This window comes from Notolepis coatsorum, assembly GCF_963971535.1.
Source record: "Notolepis coatsorum genome assembly, chromosome: 7".
Taxonomy (NCBI): domain Eukaryota; kingdom Metazoa; phylum Chordata; class Actinopteri; order Aulopiformes; family Paralepididae; genus Notolepis; species Notolepis coatsorum.
In genome coordinates this window covers 55,792,026-55,809,975 of record NC_140171.1, presented here as the reverse complement: position 1 = coordinate 55,809,975, position 17,950 = coordinate 55,792,026, and the positions used below count along the sequence as shown (strand labels likewise).

Sequence of the window (17,950 nt, the reverse complement as noted above, 5' to 3'; positions counted from 1 at the left end):
TCTGTCTAAAACTTCCTTTAAACCTTTCAAATCGAACAACCTAAATGTTTGGGACCACCTTGCATTTATACACTATTTGTACAAAAGTGCTGTGGTACAATGAGCGATACAAAGCAGAAACAACCGACTACTTCAACTTGTGCAATGAGCACAGCTGCTAAGCTTGCAGAGGGCAACATTGATGAGGCCAGGGAACTCCCAATCAATAAAAACGACCTGGAGGAACTACTCAGTAGACAACGTGATAGCTTCAAATCCGACATAGCAAGCTTGATACAACAATCAACAAAAACTCTGAAAAAGTCGGTGGACTAACTGGGACAACAGATGTCAACGTTCAAAATCAGGCTCGATAACACCGACGTGCTGGTGGGAGACAACTTCGCAAAACTCACCGAGATGGAAACCACTGTTGAAGGGCTGCGGTCCACAACCGCGATGCTCCAGGACCGAGTGGATGATCTTGAGAACAGATCCAGGCGTTCCAATTTGAGAATCATCAACGTACCCGAAGGAAGCGAGAGGGGCAAAGACACGGCGGTGTTTATATCCGAAATGCTGACGGCGGTGACTGGACCTGGCGTCTTCAGCAGTCCTCCGGAGATAGAGTGGGCCCACCGTTCTATCGGACCAAAGTCGGGTGAGAACCGTGAGGGGAAACCCAGAGTTTTCATAGTTAAATTCCTCCGTTTCCAAGATAAAGAAAAAATACTAAGATGGGCAAGGCAAAATAAACTGGAATACGGCGGCCACGAATTAAGAATGTACCCGGACATTAGCGCCGTTTTGGCCAAAAAGAGAGCCGCGTTCAACGCCGTGAAGAGCTCTCTCTACCACAAGGGAATAAAGTTCCGCCTGTTACATCCAGCTCGTCTTCAGGTCTCGTTCCAAAACGATACCCTCTACTTCGAATCCCCAGAAAAGGCTAAATACTTTTACGACCAACACATCAGTGGTAACTAATGACTTTCCGACTTTATAAATGGATAGCCTAGTCTTAATTTCCCTTATTATTATTATTATTTAATTTTTGTATACTTTTCTACCTTCACTATGCGCTGGTGACTGGGCCCTCCTACCTGAGCGTCTGCAGGAGGAGGGATCTCGTGTTTCAGCCAATTGAGGTGTGTGTGTGTGTGTGTGTGTGTGTGTGTGTGTGTGTGTGTGTGTGTGTGTGTGTGTGTGTGTGTGTGTGTGTGTGTGTGTGTGTGTGTGTGTGTGTGTGTGTGTGTGTGTGTGTGTGTGTGTGCGCATTCACCATGCGCGGATCCATGTGTGTGGATCTGTGTGTGGGTACCTTCATTTAATGTATACGTTAATGGCGGGGACGCAGGGCCTCCCACCTGAGCATTTGGGGGGGGTCTAGCGGTTCAGCCAAATTGATGTGTTTGGGTGGAAATGTGTGCGCGCATCTATGTGTGTGTGGGATTGTTCGTGTGTGTGTGTCGAGGGCTTGGCGCGGGGCATGGGAGCCGGAATCCGTTATAATCTTGAAGCTGTCTATGAGCTCTGTCAAGCGGTAATTGGGGGTGTCTCTCACGCCGGGCCCTCGACATGTACTATCCGTGCGGGCGTATGTGCGCGTGCGCATGTACACATGCAAACAAAAGGAATGATGTGGGTGTGGGTATGGATGGACGTATGGAGGGGTGGGTGCGAGCTAGCATGCGCGCAGATGCTCAAATGCTCGTCCTCTCCCCTCCCCCTTATTATCACTGCAAGGTTATAATTATTAAGGATATTTAAATGTTATTTGAGTACTATTATTTTGTATTAGAACAGGCGTATGTGTATGAATATACATATGTAGATATATGGATATATATACAACTTAGATATACATTTGGATATAGTGATAATAATTTATTTATAAATAAATCTTGATTTTGTTGTTACTTACTCTATTTTGACTTTTCCATTTTTTACATATAATACCCCTTTTTTTGTACTATTATTATTTATGTTTTCACTCCTATTTTATATTTTTTGTTAATGATATTATTATACATATATATATATATATATATATATATATATATATATATATATATATATATATATATATATATATATATATATATATATATATTCTCTTTTCTAATAGATTTCTTAATTTTATTATTATTTTTATTATTATTATTATTATTATTATTATTATTATTATTATTATTATTATTATTATTATTATTATTATTATTATTATTATTATTATTATTATTATTATTATTATTATTATTATTATTATTATTATTATTATTATTATTATTATTTTTTATAAATGTATTTGTATCTCTATTTTGTCTATCTGATATAGTCCAATAGGGCTGCCATAGGCTATTCATTTGACTTTACCCTGTTTGACCTGGGTCCCTACCCAGGGGGGTTGATATTGTTGGCTTTCATACGATCTATTCTAATATACTTAAATGGACATAACTGTGAATAAGACAGGAACCTCGTAAGCTCAAGAATGTTAGTGATTATATCATACGGAAATGACACAGTACTTGGAGCCCTGTTGCTAGTTCTAGTTCTTAGGACCTTATTATCACTGCTATGATTATAATTATTAAGGATATTTAAGTATGTTACTTGAGTATTATTATTTTGTATGAGAACAGGCATATGTGTATGAATATACATATGTAGATATATGGGTATATATACAACTTAGATATACATTTGGATATAATAATAATTTATTTATAAATAAATCTTGATTTTGTTGTTACTTACTCTATCTTGACTTTTCCATTTTCTATATATAATACCCCTTTTTTGTATTATTTATGGTTTCACTCCTATTTTACATTTTTTGTTAATGATATTATTATACATATATATATATATATATATATATATATATATATATATATATATATATATATATATATATATATATTCTCTCTTCTAATAGATTTTTTTATTTTTATTATTTTTTATTATTGTTATTATTATTACTATTATATATATTTTCTTTTTTATTATAATAAATGTATTTGTATCTTAATTTTTTCTATCTGATATAGTCCAATATGGCTGCCATAGGCTATTCATTTGACCCTGTTTGACCTGTTTCCCTACCCAGGGGTGTTGATACTGTTGGCTTTCATATGGTCTATTCTAATATAATTAAATGGACATAACTGTGAATAAGGCGGCGGTTACACCTTTCGTTTCATTTTCGTTTCATTGTCAGATGAGTTTCGCCGCAACGTGGCAGCCTCGAGTCACACTTTTGTTTTTGTCACATGGGCACAGTGATGTAGTACACTGCCAAAGCAGTAGGTGGCAGTAGGTGGCGAACATGAAGGCAATTTCAACCAATCAGAACTTGAATGTGCCAATACACTTCCTGGAAGTTCCTGCAAAGAAATGTCAACAAGGCGGGCGCCTATGGGCGCCACCATCTTGCCTATTTACCCAATGCAGCAATTCTTTTTCAGCAAAGCCTAATAAAAGTGCAATAAACAAAACGGATACATTCACTGTGTGTTCTGCCTGTCATTTGTTGATGAAACAAAACTAACATCAACACAAGTGACCACCAAGAGCGGATAGTTTAGTCTAAAAAATTATCGGTAGCTACATTGTTAGCTGCATGCTAACGTCAATGGAGTATGCCATTATAACAGTATAGCACTGTGGCTAGAAGCTAACGTTAGCTCACGCTAGTTAGCCAGCACCAAACTGATGATATCGGGAGCTATCAGTAGTTAGATAACATTAGAGACAACGCTGTGTGTATTAAACAAAGGTGAATAGATGACTGGGCCATTTTGTTTAATGCTTGTTAAGTTGAAAGAGGAGCTCTGAGCTAACAGGGTCTGATAGCTAATGTTAGCCAGCTGCTCATGCAATCGGTAATGCTAGCAGAATGAATGGATGTAAACTTTATTTAACATATTGCATAATGGGTACAATACAATACGGCTCAATACAAACAATTGTTAAGGGAATGCAGACTGTTGTAGCTTGGACTGGGGTCCTTATAACAATAACTTGACAACACATGGTAGCTGCAGCTATTTGGGACACAGGGACACGGAGCTGGGAGCTCTGTCCCAAACACACACACACACACACCCACACACACAAACTCTGTTGTCACCGGAGGGCACGCGATGGTATCTACTGCGCATGGGCGTTTTCGCAACAACGGCTCCGTGCAGACTACACAACTGTTGTCGGCGAGTTTTTTGGCGCTGCTCCAAAAACGCAAACACAATTTAGCGTTTCAGCTAGGGCCACAACGTATCCGCCAAAAAACGCATTTCTGTGTAAAAGGGACATGAAACGTATTCAAAAACGTATAAAAACGAGCACAAAAACACTGTGTGTAACATGCCCCTAAGACAGGAGCCTAGTTTGCTCAAGAATGTTAGTGATTATGTCATACGGAAGTGACACAGTAATTGGAGCCCTGCTGCTAGTTCTAGTTCTTAGGACAAGCTTAGGGAGGTGTAAGTATGTGTATATGTTCTCCGCAAGGAGTGTTTGGGTGTCAGAGAATTTGGGTGTTAGATCCTACAAGTTTGTTTGTGTTAGTTTTGTCTGTGTTAGTTTTGTCCTCTCTCCTCGCCTCCTTTCAACAAGATCCTATGCTACTTCATCACATACCCTGATATCTGAATATGGCTAATGCATCGAATAAGAGAGGAGCAAGTCTAAGATTTGTCTCTTGGAACGTCAAAGGCATCAATGGCCAAGTCAAGAGAGGTAGAATATTCTCCCACCTAAAACATCTTAAAACCGAAATAGCCTTCCTGCAAGAATCCCATCTGACAACAAAGGATCATCATAGGTTGAAAGCCTCTTGGGTTGGACAAACCTTCCATTCCAATGTCAGTAGTAAAGCAAGGGGTACAGCTATTTTAATACATAAAACAGTACAGTTCAGACCAACTAAGGTTACTGCAGACCCCCAGGGCAGGTTTATTATAGTTTCAGGATCCCTTAATAATGTCATGGTAGTGCTAGTTAATCTATATGCACCCAATTGGGATGACGCAGCATTCATGGGAAAAGTAATAGCATGTTTACCTGATTTGAATTCTCACCATTTGATTTTGGGGGGCGACCTCAACTGTGCAATAGACCCACGGCTAGATAAATCTAATCCAAAGAATGTCTCTCCCTCTAAAATGGCAAAATCAATTACATCATTTGTGACCCAAATAGGATGTGTGGACTCATGGCGTTTTTCTAATCCGAGTAAAACACTTTTGTTTCTACTCTCAGGTCCATAAAACATTCTATAGAATTGATTATTTCTATATTGATAAATATTTCATTCCGGCTGTCAATAATACAGAATACTCAACTATAGTGATATCGGATCACGCCCCATTGCTACTTGACATCGCATTCTCACTCCTACAAAAATCACGCCCCCCTTGGAGGTTGGACTGCACATTGTTAAGTGATGATGGATTCTGTCAAACAATATCCAAGGTGATTGACGAATTCCTTATAACCAATAACCATGACAGCATATCCCCATCCCTACTCTGGGAGACCTTAAAGGCGGTAGTTAGAGGAGAGATTATATCCTACTCTGCAAGACAAAACAAACTGAGAAAACAAAAACAGGAACAGCTCATGGAAAGTATTGCAAAAGTAGACAGAAAATGATCAGTATCCCCAACCCCTGAATTAGACAAGGAAAGACAAAATCTCCAAATGGAATATAATTTACTTTCAACTCGTGAGACTGAAAAACGACTTTTAAGATTGCGTGGGTCTTTCTATGAACATGGGGAAAAAGCAGGACGCCTTTTGGCACACCAAATTAAGAGTAGATCGACATCCCAACAAATTGAACAAATAAGGACTCCCTCCGGAGAACTCACAGTCATCCCATATCTTATTAATGAGACCTTTAAAACATTCTACTCCAAGCTTTACATTTACATTTACATTTAGTCATTTAGCTGACGCTTTTATCCAAAGCGACTTACAAGTTCTGTACGACAAGACAGCAAGAAGGGTACAACTCTATCAGCTGAGTAACAATGTTCATCAAAGTGTTGCGTGTTACAGTGTAGGTTAGTTTATTAGGACAAGTGCATGACAGTAAGGTTAGTCAGGGTTAGATTTTAATTTTTTTTTTATATCATTTCAAATAATGGTTGAAGAAGTGAGTCTTTAGTCGACGGCGAAAGATTGGACGGGATTCGGCTGTCCTAACTGGGATGGGTAGTTCATTCCACCATTGTGGGGCAAGGACTGAGAATAGGCGGCTTCTCTTTGATGACCCTCCGGGAGCTTGGATAGGAGTAGGTCTGAGGCGGCCAGAAGATGCAGAGCGTAGGGGTCTTGAGGGTGTGTAGTTAGAGACCATTGACCGGAGGTAGGCGGGAGCGGTTCCCTTTGCCGCACGGTATGCTAGGTCGAGGGCCTTATACCTCACAAACCCCTGCGGATGATACAGACATGACAAGGTTTCTTGACAACCTGGAATTCCCATCCATAACCCACATGCAAGTGAGCGAAATAGACCAACCTCTAGAACTTGGTCATATAGCAGACTCGATTGGACTGATACAAAGTGGCCAGGCCCCTGGCCCAGATGGCTATCCAATAGAGTTCTATAAAAAATTCATAGATAAATTAACCCCCCTCCTGTTAAAAATGTTCAATCACTCTCTGGACCAAGGGGCTCTGCCACCAACTCTCACTGAGGCCTCAATAACCTTGCTATTAAAACCGGGTAAAGAACAATCTGACTGCAGCTCCTACCGCCCTATCTCCCTTTTAAATGCAGACTATAAAATCCTAGCAAAAACACTAGCCATGCGGCTAGATTCGGTTATGCCAGGTATCATATCATTAGACCAAACAGGGTTTATGAAAAACCGCAACTCCTTCTCTAATATCTGGTGCCTTTTAAATATTCTTCATTCTCCTGCATCCGGTGAGACACCAGAGGTGGTGGTCTCCTTGGATGCGGAGAAAGCATTTGATAGGGTGGAGTGGGGGTATCTGCTAGAGGTCCTTAATAGGTTTCGTATGGGTCCCAAATTTATTTCTTGGATAACACTTTTATACTCAGCACCTGTGAGTACTAATGGGATGATATCCCAGTACTTCATTCTTGGTAGAGGTACCCGCCAGGGATGTCCTCTGAGTCCTTTGCTATTTGCCGTAGCAATCGAACCTTTATCTATTGCGCTCAAATCCGCCAACTCCAATCAAGGAATCTTTAGATATGGTTTGGAACATATACTCTCCTTGTATGCAGACGACTTATTATTATTCATTTCTGATCCACTGTCTACCATCCCTCAGACTATCGGACTGCTGAATAGATTCGGAACCTTTTCAGGTTACAAACTTAACTTTTCAAAGAGTGAATGCTTCCCAGTGAATAATCTAGCCTTACAGATCCCTGAAAAGCAATTCCCCTTTAAGATATCTAAAGACAGTTTTAAGTATTTGGGAGTGAACATATGTCGTACATTTTCAGACCTTATCGAGAATAATTTCTCACCCCTAATAGCCAAGCTTAAATTAGACCTGGAGAGATGGAATAGCTTACATATAACTATTGCGGGGAGGGTAAACTGCATAAAAATGAATGTGCTTCCACGTTTTCTATACCCTTTTCAATCCCTTCCAATCTTCTTACCCAAATCCTTTTTTACTAAAGTAAATGCACTGATTTCCCATTTTATATGGGGAGGCAAGCCCCCCAGAATCAAAAGAGAGTTCTTACAGAGGCCTAGAGAGGGTGGGGGATTGGCACTCCCTGATATAAGAAACTACTATTGGGCAGCCAACATCCACAAGATGATTTTATGGACCCAAGAACCGGCACTGAGTTGGTGTGAATCTGAAGCAGGATCCTGTCAGTCTACCTCACTATTGGCTCTGCTCTCATCTGAATTGCCAATCCGGCCGACCAAATTTTCAAGAAACCCAATTGTTGTATCGACTTTGAAAATATGGCTTCAATTCAGGCGCGCCTCTGGACTCCTTGGGTTCTCCAGCCACAGCCCAATTTGCAACAACCACCTCTTTATCCCTCCCCACACGCCTTTTTGACCTGGCAAAGGTCAGGCCTAGTTAGAGTGAGGGACCTATACACCAATAAGGGTTTCTATAGTTTTAGCGATCTGTGTGAAACATTTGGCCTCCCGAGATCTCATTTATTTCGATACTTTCAAGTTCGAAACTGGGTTAAACAACACAATACCTCCTTCCCTATTATCTCCAACTCAGTAATTGACACAATTCTGGACATCCCCACAAATCAAAAAGGTCTTATATCAAGGATTTACACCCTGATCTCCCGTAACACAGAAACATGTCTTGATAAAATCAAAGAGGACTAGGAAAAGGAATGGGGCGAGGCTATAGATGAGAATATTTGGAATGGAGTATTGGCCAGAGTAAATGATAGTACATCCTGTTCCAGGCTCAATCTGATGCAATTTAAGGTGGTCCATCGCATCTACTTCACAAACTCTAAACTCGCCAAAATATATCCCAATATTACAGACTCTTGTAATAGATGTCACATGTCCCCAGCAAATATGACGCACATGTTTTGGTCTTGTCCCCGCCTACACAGCTTCTGGACAGCTATTTTCAAACACCTCGCCGAGGCTTTCGACATGGAGCTAACTCCCAGTGCAGAAATAGCCATCTTCGGAGTCTTACCAAGACCGGATCACCAAGGGGTTAGGAGAAGAACAATAGAATTGCCTTTGCATCCCTACTAGCACGCAGAAGGATCTTGCTAGAGTGGAAATCACCAGCAGCCCCCAACGCATCCCTATGGCTTAAAGATCTCATGTTCTTTCTAAATCTGGAGAAAATCAAATACAACCTAAGGGGGTCTAGTGAAAAGTTGGGTAGTATGGGGCCCTTTTATTGGTTACATAGCCAAGCTAAAGACACTAGGATAATGAGAAGGAAGGATGAGTGAGAGAGATATGTCTTTGTATGTTCTATGTTTCCTGTTGTGTATTTGTAGGATTGGGCAAGATAGGGGAGGGAAAATGGGAGGGAGGGGGGAGGGTTCGTACAAGGTCCTTGAAATGCTTAATACTTGTATTTTGACACAAGGTAGCGCTAACTGTCGGAGATTGGCTTTGAGCCATAAATATTGGATCCGACTAAAGGTGTATTTTTTACTCTTTATTAATTATTATTATTATACATTTTTGCTATAGAAAACAGGACTTAAAAGTGAACTGTATCCCTTTTATTTTTTAATTCTCTTTTTTGAGAAAGTCCTTGAATTTAATTTTGCAATGTCTGTGGGAACCCAGGAGGCGTGTTGCTTTTTAACAGCGGAGGAGTGCAAGAATGTGACAATGTGACCATGTGACCGCGGCAGCGCGAGAGAGCGGCAGTGCGGAAATAGGCTGTCTATTGCCATTCTCTAAGACAAACGCTAACCTTAACCAGCTCCTTAACAACGCCTAAACTTAACCTTTCTAACCTTAACCAACTCCGAAACAATGCCTAACCTTAACCTTAACCTTAACCATGCCTAACCTTAACCTTAACCATAGAAAGAATATTGCCATTCTCTAAGACAAACTCTAACCTTAACCAGCTCCTTAACAGCGCCTAAACTTAACCTTTCTAACCTTAACCAACTCCGAAACAATGCCTAACCTTAACCTTAACCATGCCTAACCTTAACCGGCGAAAGAATACACGTTAAAAAATAAAAAAAATAAATTGATGGGATTCGAACTTGAAACCAACGGACCGCAGGACCGCCGCGCTGCCAGGTGAGCTAAGCTTCGAATGAGAATCATGGCGGTTTACGGCAAAATAATGCCGCAAGCTCTGCCGCTCCGCTCCGAGCTCTGCCGCTCCACTCTGCGGTTGCCGCGCCTGCCGCGGGGCGTGTCGCAGCCAATCAGGGAAAACGCGGAAGCATTCGGCGCACTCCTTCACTGTTAATAAGCAATAGGCACCCAGGAGGGAGGGGGGGAAGGGCGAAAATACAAAATATGCCATTCAATGTGTAATGTATCCAACCTCCTTTGATGACTAATAAATAAATGTTTAAAAAAAAAAAAGTAATACTGTAAAATAGCTGTTATACTGTACCTAAACTAAACAAGTTAAACAAAAAAATTGTTTAGATGATTAGATTAGATTCTTATATCTGTATGTTGTGTATGTCATAAATGCCATGAATTGAAAATGGGGGACCCTGATGTAAACAAGACGAAAGTCTTTCTCTGCATCCCCTTAAAGGAAAACTCCAACATTTTGGGAAATTAGCTTATTTAACATCTTCCCTGGAGTGAAAAAAGAAGATACATAACTTTTTTTGTCTCTGTGCGTGCATTTAGCTTAAACTAACGTTACAACTAACCTAAAGTTAGTTTATGTTCGTGTTAACGTTAGATAATGTACAAAATAAACGTTTTCCGCTGCTATAAACGTCGCACTTTTATTTTGAAAACCCCAGAAAGGAAGTCATTATATATGCTTTACCATCCTGATCTGTGTTAGCTCCGGTTAGCTCAGAGCGTCCGGTATAACAATACCAGCCATTGGATTACTGTTTTCTAAATTGGGGAGGCTTTTAATCGTCAAGGTAAGAGGATTTTAAGTCATGGTATCCATAAACTTCAATCGGTTCGGATCCTTTGAATGAATGAGAATGTCAACAATCACGACGACACGTTGAAATCACTGGCTGCGCTCAGAGAGGAGTGGTTAGGCAAAAAATTGTTCAGAGTATATTTGCTTATAAAACGTAATTGTCTAATTCAATTATTTTTTATTTCTCCACGTGGTGAATACACAGGTCACAACATGTTTACATGAACGTTTTGGAGTTGTATTTTGAGTGTATTCTGCAATCCGTTAATAAACTTTTTAATCAATCAATCAAACTATACACTGTAAGGGAACGTCAGGCTCCGGCCCCCCCTCACTTCCAGTGATGAAGCTAAGCTATGCTAACGGAGCGACTGTTCCCAAAGCTAAATGCACGCACAGAGACAAAAAAGGTATGTATCTTCTTGTCTAACTCCAGGGAAGATGTTAAATAAGCTAATTTCCCAAAATGTTGGAGTTTTCCTTTAACAATTGTGTGTATTGAGCTGTACTGTACAATACCCATTCTGCAATCTGTTAATTAAAATGTTCAATCAATCAGTATATATTTGTTATTTATTTTTGGTATAGTGCTTACATTTTATGTTGCTCAGTTGTGGCCTGTTGAGGGGCAATACATATCAAAAAGTTCCAAAACATCTGTTGTGTTTGTATTTGTATGATCCACTATATAAACATAGTAATTATAATATCTACATACATGCCATTTGATTGGAGGCTAGTCTCACTTTGTCCCACAGCAACATTAAAATAGTTTAGATTTGTGTATGTTGTTTATGTAAAAAAAATTACTTGAAAGTAACGCAATAGTTACTTTCTGAAGTAACTAGTTACTTTTATAATTTGTAACTGAGTAAGTCATTTAGTTACTTTTTGGAAGAAGTAACTAGTAACTGTAATTAGTTACTTTTTAAAAGTAACTTGCCCAACACTGCTCCTTACTAATACCTACCTTCATGATTGATTGATTGATTGATTGACATTTGTATTAACAGATTGCAGAATGGGTACAATACAGTAGGCCTACAGCTCAATACACACAATTGTTAAAGGCCAACTTGCAGGTTGTATTTTTGTTCAATAAACAATGTGACTAGGGCAACAGTGACTTTCATGAAGAGGGAAAAAAGATATATCGAAATTGACCCAGTTTTAGCGTTTTTAATAAGGCTGTCAAATATATCGCGTTAATATCGCGTTAACTCCCGATTCTATTAATGCCACAATTTTTTTTAACTCAAGATTAACTAAAAAAAAAAAAAAAAAAAAAAAATTTACTAGACTTCACTCAGGTGTATTATTGATGCTCTCATTGATACTATGTTTGTTTCTGAAGTGTGTATGTGTGTGTGTGTGTGTGTGTGTGTGTGTGTGTGTGTGTGTGTGTGTGTGTGTGTGTGTGTGTGTGTGTGTGTGTGTGTGTGTGTGTGTGTGTGTGTGTGTGTGTGTGTGTGTGAGATATAGAGAGAGAGGGGGGTGAGAGAGATGAGGAAGAGAAAAAGAGCTGGGAGAGTGTGTGTGTGAGGGAGAGAGGGGGGTGTGTGATTAATCAGCCCTTGTGTGTGTGAATGTAATAAGTTCCTAACGTTTTCTTTCCCCTATTATTTCATGCACACTTTATTCATCGTTTTAAATAATTATTTTCTTTTAAGTTATTTTGTGCATCACTCTGTTTTGAATTTGATGCAAATTTGCAATGCATGAGGGTCATCCTTTTGTGTTAAATGGCTGCACAAAGCAAGCATTTGTTGACTTGCATGTTGATAAGAGTATTAAAACTTGGAACTTGAAAAAGATCTGTTTAAGGTAAAAAAAAAAAAATGCGATTAATTTGCGATTAATCGCGAGTTAACTATGGACAATCATGCGATTAATCGAGTTAAATATTTTAATCGTTTGACAGCACTAGTTTTTATCAAACATTTTGTCGACCAAACCACAACCTCCATGCACAAGCATATTTGAATCCATGGTTCATAGCGTGCATGTGTCATCTTAACACTTTGAATGCCACTCACGGCTTTTCTCTGGTTATTACCCCCCGGGTTGAATGCCCACCTCACGAGAATATTCGGTTTATTCGTTTTTTTTTTTATTAGCGATCTGAAATCATCTGTACTGAGCTCTGTTAAGGAAGGACAGGACACACTCACTGAGAAACATTGCTTTATACTGAAGACTAGGGTAAGCCATTTTAAGTTTATTACATCTCCGCCTGGATGACGACCAACCACCTCAAACTGAACCTAAGCAAAACAGAATTGCTCCACCTGCCGGCCAAATCCTCCCCCCTAACCGACCTTTCAATCACAGTCGAGAATGCAGCTGTGACTGCGTCCCCGACCGCCAAGAACCTTGGTGTTGTCCTCGACGACCAGTTGAACTTCTCTGCTCACATCGCAGCGACGACCAGAACCTGCCGATTCCTCCTGAGCAACGTCAGAAGGATCCGCCCCTTCCTGACAAAAGAAGCCACCCAACTCCTCGTCATCTCCCGCCTCGACTACTGCAACGCACTGCTCGCTGGCCTCCCGGCCACTGCCACTAAGCCTCTTCAACTCATTCAGAACGCAGCGGCCTGCCTGATCTGAAACCTACCGAAGTCGGCCCATGTCACCCCACTTCTTAGAGACCTGCACTGGCTCCACATTGCTGTACGAATCCGCTTCAAGGCCCTCGACCTAGCATACCGTGCGGCAAAGAGAACCGCTCCCGCCTACCTCCGGTCAATGGTCTCTAACTACACACCCTCAAGACCCCTACGCTCTGCATCTTCTGGCCGCCTCAGATCTACTCCTATCCAAGCTCCGGGAGGGTCATCAAAGAGAAGTCACCTATTCTCAGTCCTTGCCCCACAATGGTGGAATGAACTACCCACCCCAGTTAGGACAGCCGAATCACGTCCAATCTTTCGCCGTCGACTAAAGACGCACTTCTTCAACCATTATCTGAATAAATAAATAAATAAATAAAAAATAAAAAAAAATATCTAACCCTAACTAACCGTACTGTCATGCACTTGTCCTAATAAACTAACCTACACTGTAGCACTCAACACTTTGATGAACATTGTTGCTCAGCTGATAGAGTTGTGCCCTTCCTGATGGCTTGTCGTACAGAACTTGTAAGTCGCTTTGGATAAAAGCGTCAGCTAAATGACTAAATGTAAATGTAAATGTATATTGCATCAAGCGAGCCTACCGTTGGAGATCCAGTCACCCCAGGCTCTCAGATGTGAAAAAAGCACCCCCTATCGTCTCCCAGATGGTAAATCACCCTTTTGGATTGGACTCAATGAAAGTGAATGGGAGAAAGGATTTCTGACTCCACATTTTACGTCTCACTGACGCAGCCGGCATCGACCGGCATCACTCCGGAGCCTGAGGAGCAGCGGGGATTATGTGTTCTACTGTCCACACGGTTGATCAATACAAAGATCGATTTTTTCGAATGGTGATCAGGAATTGGAATAATCCATTTGGATACCATCTGATCTCAGGTAAGGAATCTATGTTATCAGTCTTAGGATAATCAGACTCGTTTTCACGGATATATAAGCATTTCCCCTATATGTGATATAGCTGTTTTGACTGTAAAAGCCATCAGGAAATAAGAGCAGCGATTATCAGCGCGCGGCACGAGCGTGCGTGCGCACACATATACTATCGATTATCTAGCGTTTATTTGAAAACGATTCATAAATAGGCCGACAAATGACAACGTTCTAGAATATTCCAGTAAAAGGCGATTATCATAGAATGGGTTGTTTTTTCCGCGAAAACGAGTGATTTTCAAAATGCTATCAAACGGAAATGAAGCGATAAAAAAACAATCTGCTTTGACAATGTTGACTGGAAAATGAGTCTTTGATAAGCGATGGGCAGATTAGACACATAGCCATAATTTAAAACATAGATTAGGCGATATTAAGTTAACATTGGTGTGGATTCGGGCATTCAAGGGGGTAAAAAGGAAAACACGGACTGGCTCTCAAAGTGTTAATGATGACGTCACACAAGGTGCAGGGCAGCAGGGGCTCTGAGAGTCACAGGCAGGTAGTGGCAGGAAGCAGAGAGCCTTCTTGTTACTACTAGGCTAGCCGAGGAGCTAGTATCTGTTTCACCTAACACTATTGCTCCGTGATCATAGCCATTCATCTCTAAAGCTAACCACTATTTGTAAAAGCCACAACCACGTTACCATATTTGTAATAATGTAAATCATTGTGTCATTGTACATATTGTGTGTATATTATAACGTTAGTAGCTAAGTTAGCTAGCTTGGTAGCCAGCATTCTCGAAACTCCTAACATGGCCCGATTTAAAATGGTTCTCTCCTCTTTGTATACCTTTGTCCTCACAAGTATTCTGCCAGGGAACTTATGGACACGACAATAGTAGTAGTTATAAGGTGTTTGAGCTTGTAACGGTAACGTTAGTTAGCTAATAGCTATCGTGGTAGCCCCTTTCGTGACTGTGATGCACCGAGTGCTATCCGAGGGGGCTACTATCGTATCAACATGCCGCGACGTGTAGCTTGCTAGCCGGCATGATGCGTGTGCAGTGCTTTGCCCCACAGGTCTGAGAAGAGGACCTGCACATTTTACTCGTTCCCAAAACTCTTTTACATGCACGACAGTAGACATAATGCTAACGTTAGCGGGGTAACGTTAGCCAGAGCCATATAGCCAGCTTGATACTATGACCCGGGGATAAGGCGACAGCCCACAGACCAGTAGCGCTGCTGTACTGAACAACAGGCTGCCTAGTGGTACATGTAGTTCTTTTTTTACGACATTAAAAACCTTATAACTACCTTATTTCAACCAGTTGTAGCTGGTCCATCAAAGTCTCCGACGATTAAACCCATTTGCGTCTTGTAAGGCGTCCATTTGGATCAAGGAAATAGCTTTCTGCACTCGTCAAACGCCATTGTAGTGGATCAGAAGTAGGGAAAGTTGCCTCGAGTGACGTCACAGCCCTGCTAGCGTCTGATAAGCTTTTAGATTTGCTCCGTGCATGTTATTCGTGCATGGACCTTTTTAACCCTTTCTGAGTGGCATTTCCGGCGTCAAATGGAAAAAAATAAATAATGAAATTAGATACCAATGATGTAAACTACCCATAATTGCAGAGTAGGGTTTAACCTGCAAGTTGGCCTTTAAGGGGATGCAGACCAGAGAAAGACGTTTGTCTTGTTTACATCAGGGTCCCCCATTTTCAATTCATCATAACATATAATATGACATACATGACATACAGGTAGACAGTACTGTTACATTTATACATTTATGACATACCAGAGTACAAAAAGAGTCTAAAAAGAGAGTATACATCTGAGGGGGAAGAAACTGTACATTGGAGGAGGTGGGGGTGGGGGGGGGGGGGGGGGGGTGGGTAGGTGGGGTGGTAAGGCAAACATACTGTGCTTCTCAGAAACTAAGCTTGATAATTCTGTAAATGACCCAGAGATAGAATTAGAAAACTACTCAATCAGGAATGATAGGAACAAGCATGGAGGTGGTGTCTGCATGTATATAAAGTAGGGCTGTCAGTTCATCGCGTTAATTAGATTAATTAATTACACAGCAAATTATTGCGTTATGAAAATTAACTCAAAATGTATTACAAAAAAATAAAAATAAAAATGTATCTCATTCATTCCATAAGAACGTAGAATACACATTTACAGACTTTTTTTATATGGTCCATTTGCATGTTCTTGGTATCTGATTCTAGGGACATCTATGGATCTCAGGAAATGTATTCTCAGTGTCAGAAATACTGTGTCTGTTACTATTCATGCTTTTATCTCAAGCCGGCTTGACTATTGTAATGCACTGTTCACTGGTCTTTCCAAAGCAACCATTGGGAAGCTTCAGCTTATCCAAAACTCTGCAGCTCGATTACTAACTCGTACAAAGAGAAGAGAACATATCACTCCAGTCCTAGCCAATATGCACTGGCTGCCAATAACTCATAGAATTGATTTTAAGGTCCTTTTCCTGACATATAAAGCTCTTAATGAGCAAGGCCCAAAATACATAGCAAATTCGCTAGTTAGTTATCTGCCCTCAAGAACGCTACGGTCATCCACTACAGGTTTATTAGCAGGCATTAAAGCGTTCCGTCTCCAGACGGATTTCCGTCAATTTGATTCGCAGTCTGACGGAATTGGCTACCTTGGTATAATATGATTTGTAGATGCATACAGATTGAAACTAAATTGAGCCAATCAGAGGCGCCAAATATCATGAAAAAAAAGGGCATTCTTTTCTATCGCGGCGCGGCCGCGCCAAGCAGTCATTGTCACTCAGCGACTCGAGAGACAGGATTACGCTGCTCGCTCCGCGGTTGCAGCTGGAGGCTATTGGGCGAGTGACATTTGCGAGGTCTGAGAGGTCTGTCCGCCACATGGCAGGGTAACAAAATAGTAATGTAAAATAATTAAAAACTGCGGTGTGTTTTAGTTTTACGACAGTCGCCTTTTTTGCAGCCTCGCGCATCAACTCTCCTTGTTTACCGACGTCACAGCCACCACCTGCTTAGTAGCTGCTAGCACTGTAACGCTGCTATACCGATTAGCTAGCGTTAGCTTAATAGCGTCGGTTAAATGGAAGGAGTAAGCCGGCCACTAAAAAGAAAAACCACCGTGGTTTTCTCAGACGAAAAGGATGAGCGGCACCACCCAACAAAAGAAAGTTTCGAGAGGAATGGAAGTTTGAAGATAGCGGTGTTTCAAGAGACTGGCTAGGCTACTGGGGGCTGTAGTGGTGAGTTAACTTGTTCCGTGTGCCGCAACTATGTCAAAAAGAAAAACAGAAACAACACATTTGTCATTGTCGTGTTAACAGTTACTTCACAGTACAAATATGTGAGTCCCCTGTTGTGGTTGTGTGAGTATCCTTTATTAGCTTAACTCCATAGCAACATCACACAGGTGTATCTGTGTAGACAGTCTCCTCCCCACCGTATATATCTTTTTTCTACCACCCCCTCCTCCTAATGTACAGTCTCCTCCCCATCATAATGTATATAATCTCTGTCAGGATCTATGGGTAACATTACTGTATATTTGCATATCATATATGTCACAAATGTAACATTACTATATACCTGTAGTATGTCATGTATGTCCCTATGCCATAAATGTCATGATGTCAATGTTGTGTAATGTCATAAATGTCACTATGAATTGAAAATGGGGGACCCTGATGATGTAAACAAGACAAACGTCTTTCTCTGGTCTGCATCCCCTTAACAATTGTGTGTATTGAGCCGTACTGTATTGTACCCATTCTGCAATCTGTTCAATATTGCAGAATGGGTACAGTACAGCTCAATACTCACAATTG

General features: G+C 40.7%; 1 protein-coding gene across 1 annotated transcript in view; it reads left to right on the top strand.

The window, feature by feature from the left end:
* Nucleotides 1-327: 327 nt before the first annotated feature.
* The window catches only part of LOC311231665 (sodium channel and clathrin linker 1-like), a gene marked incomplete at both ends in the record, with an annotated part of 128,244 nt that continues 110,621 nt past the window's right edge, over nucleotides 328-17,950 (top strand). The window contains one exon of the mRNA XM_084318293.1: nucleotides 328-666. Within this exon, the coding sequence (XP_084174419.1) occupies nucleotides 328-666 (339 nt within the window). The remainder of the gene's footprint in view (nucleotides 667-17,950) is intronic.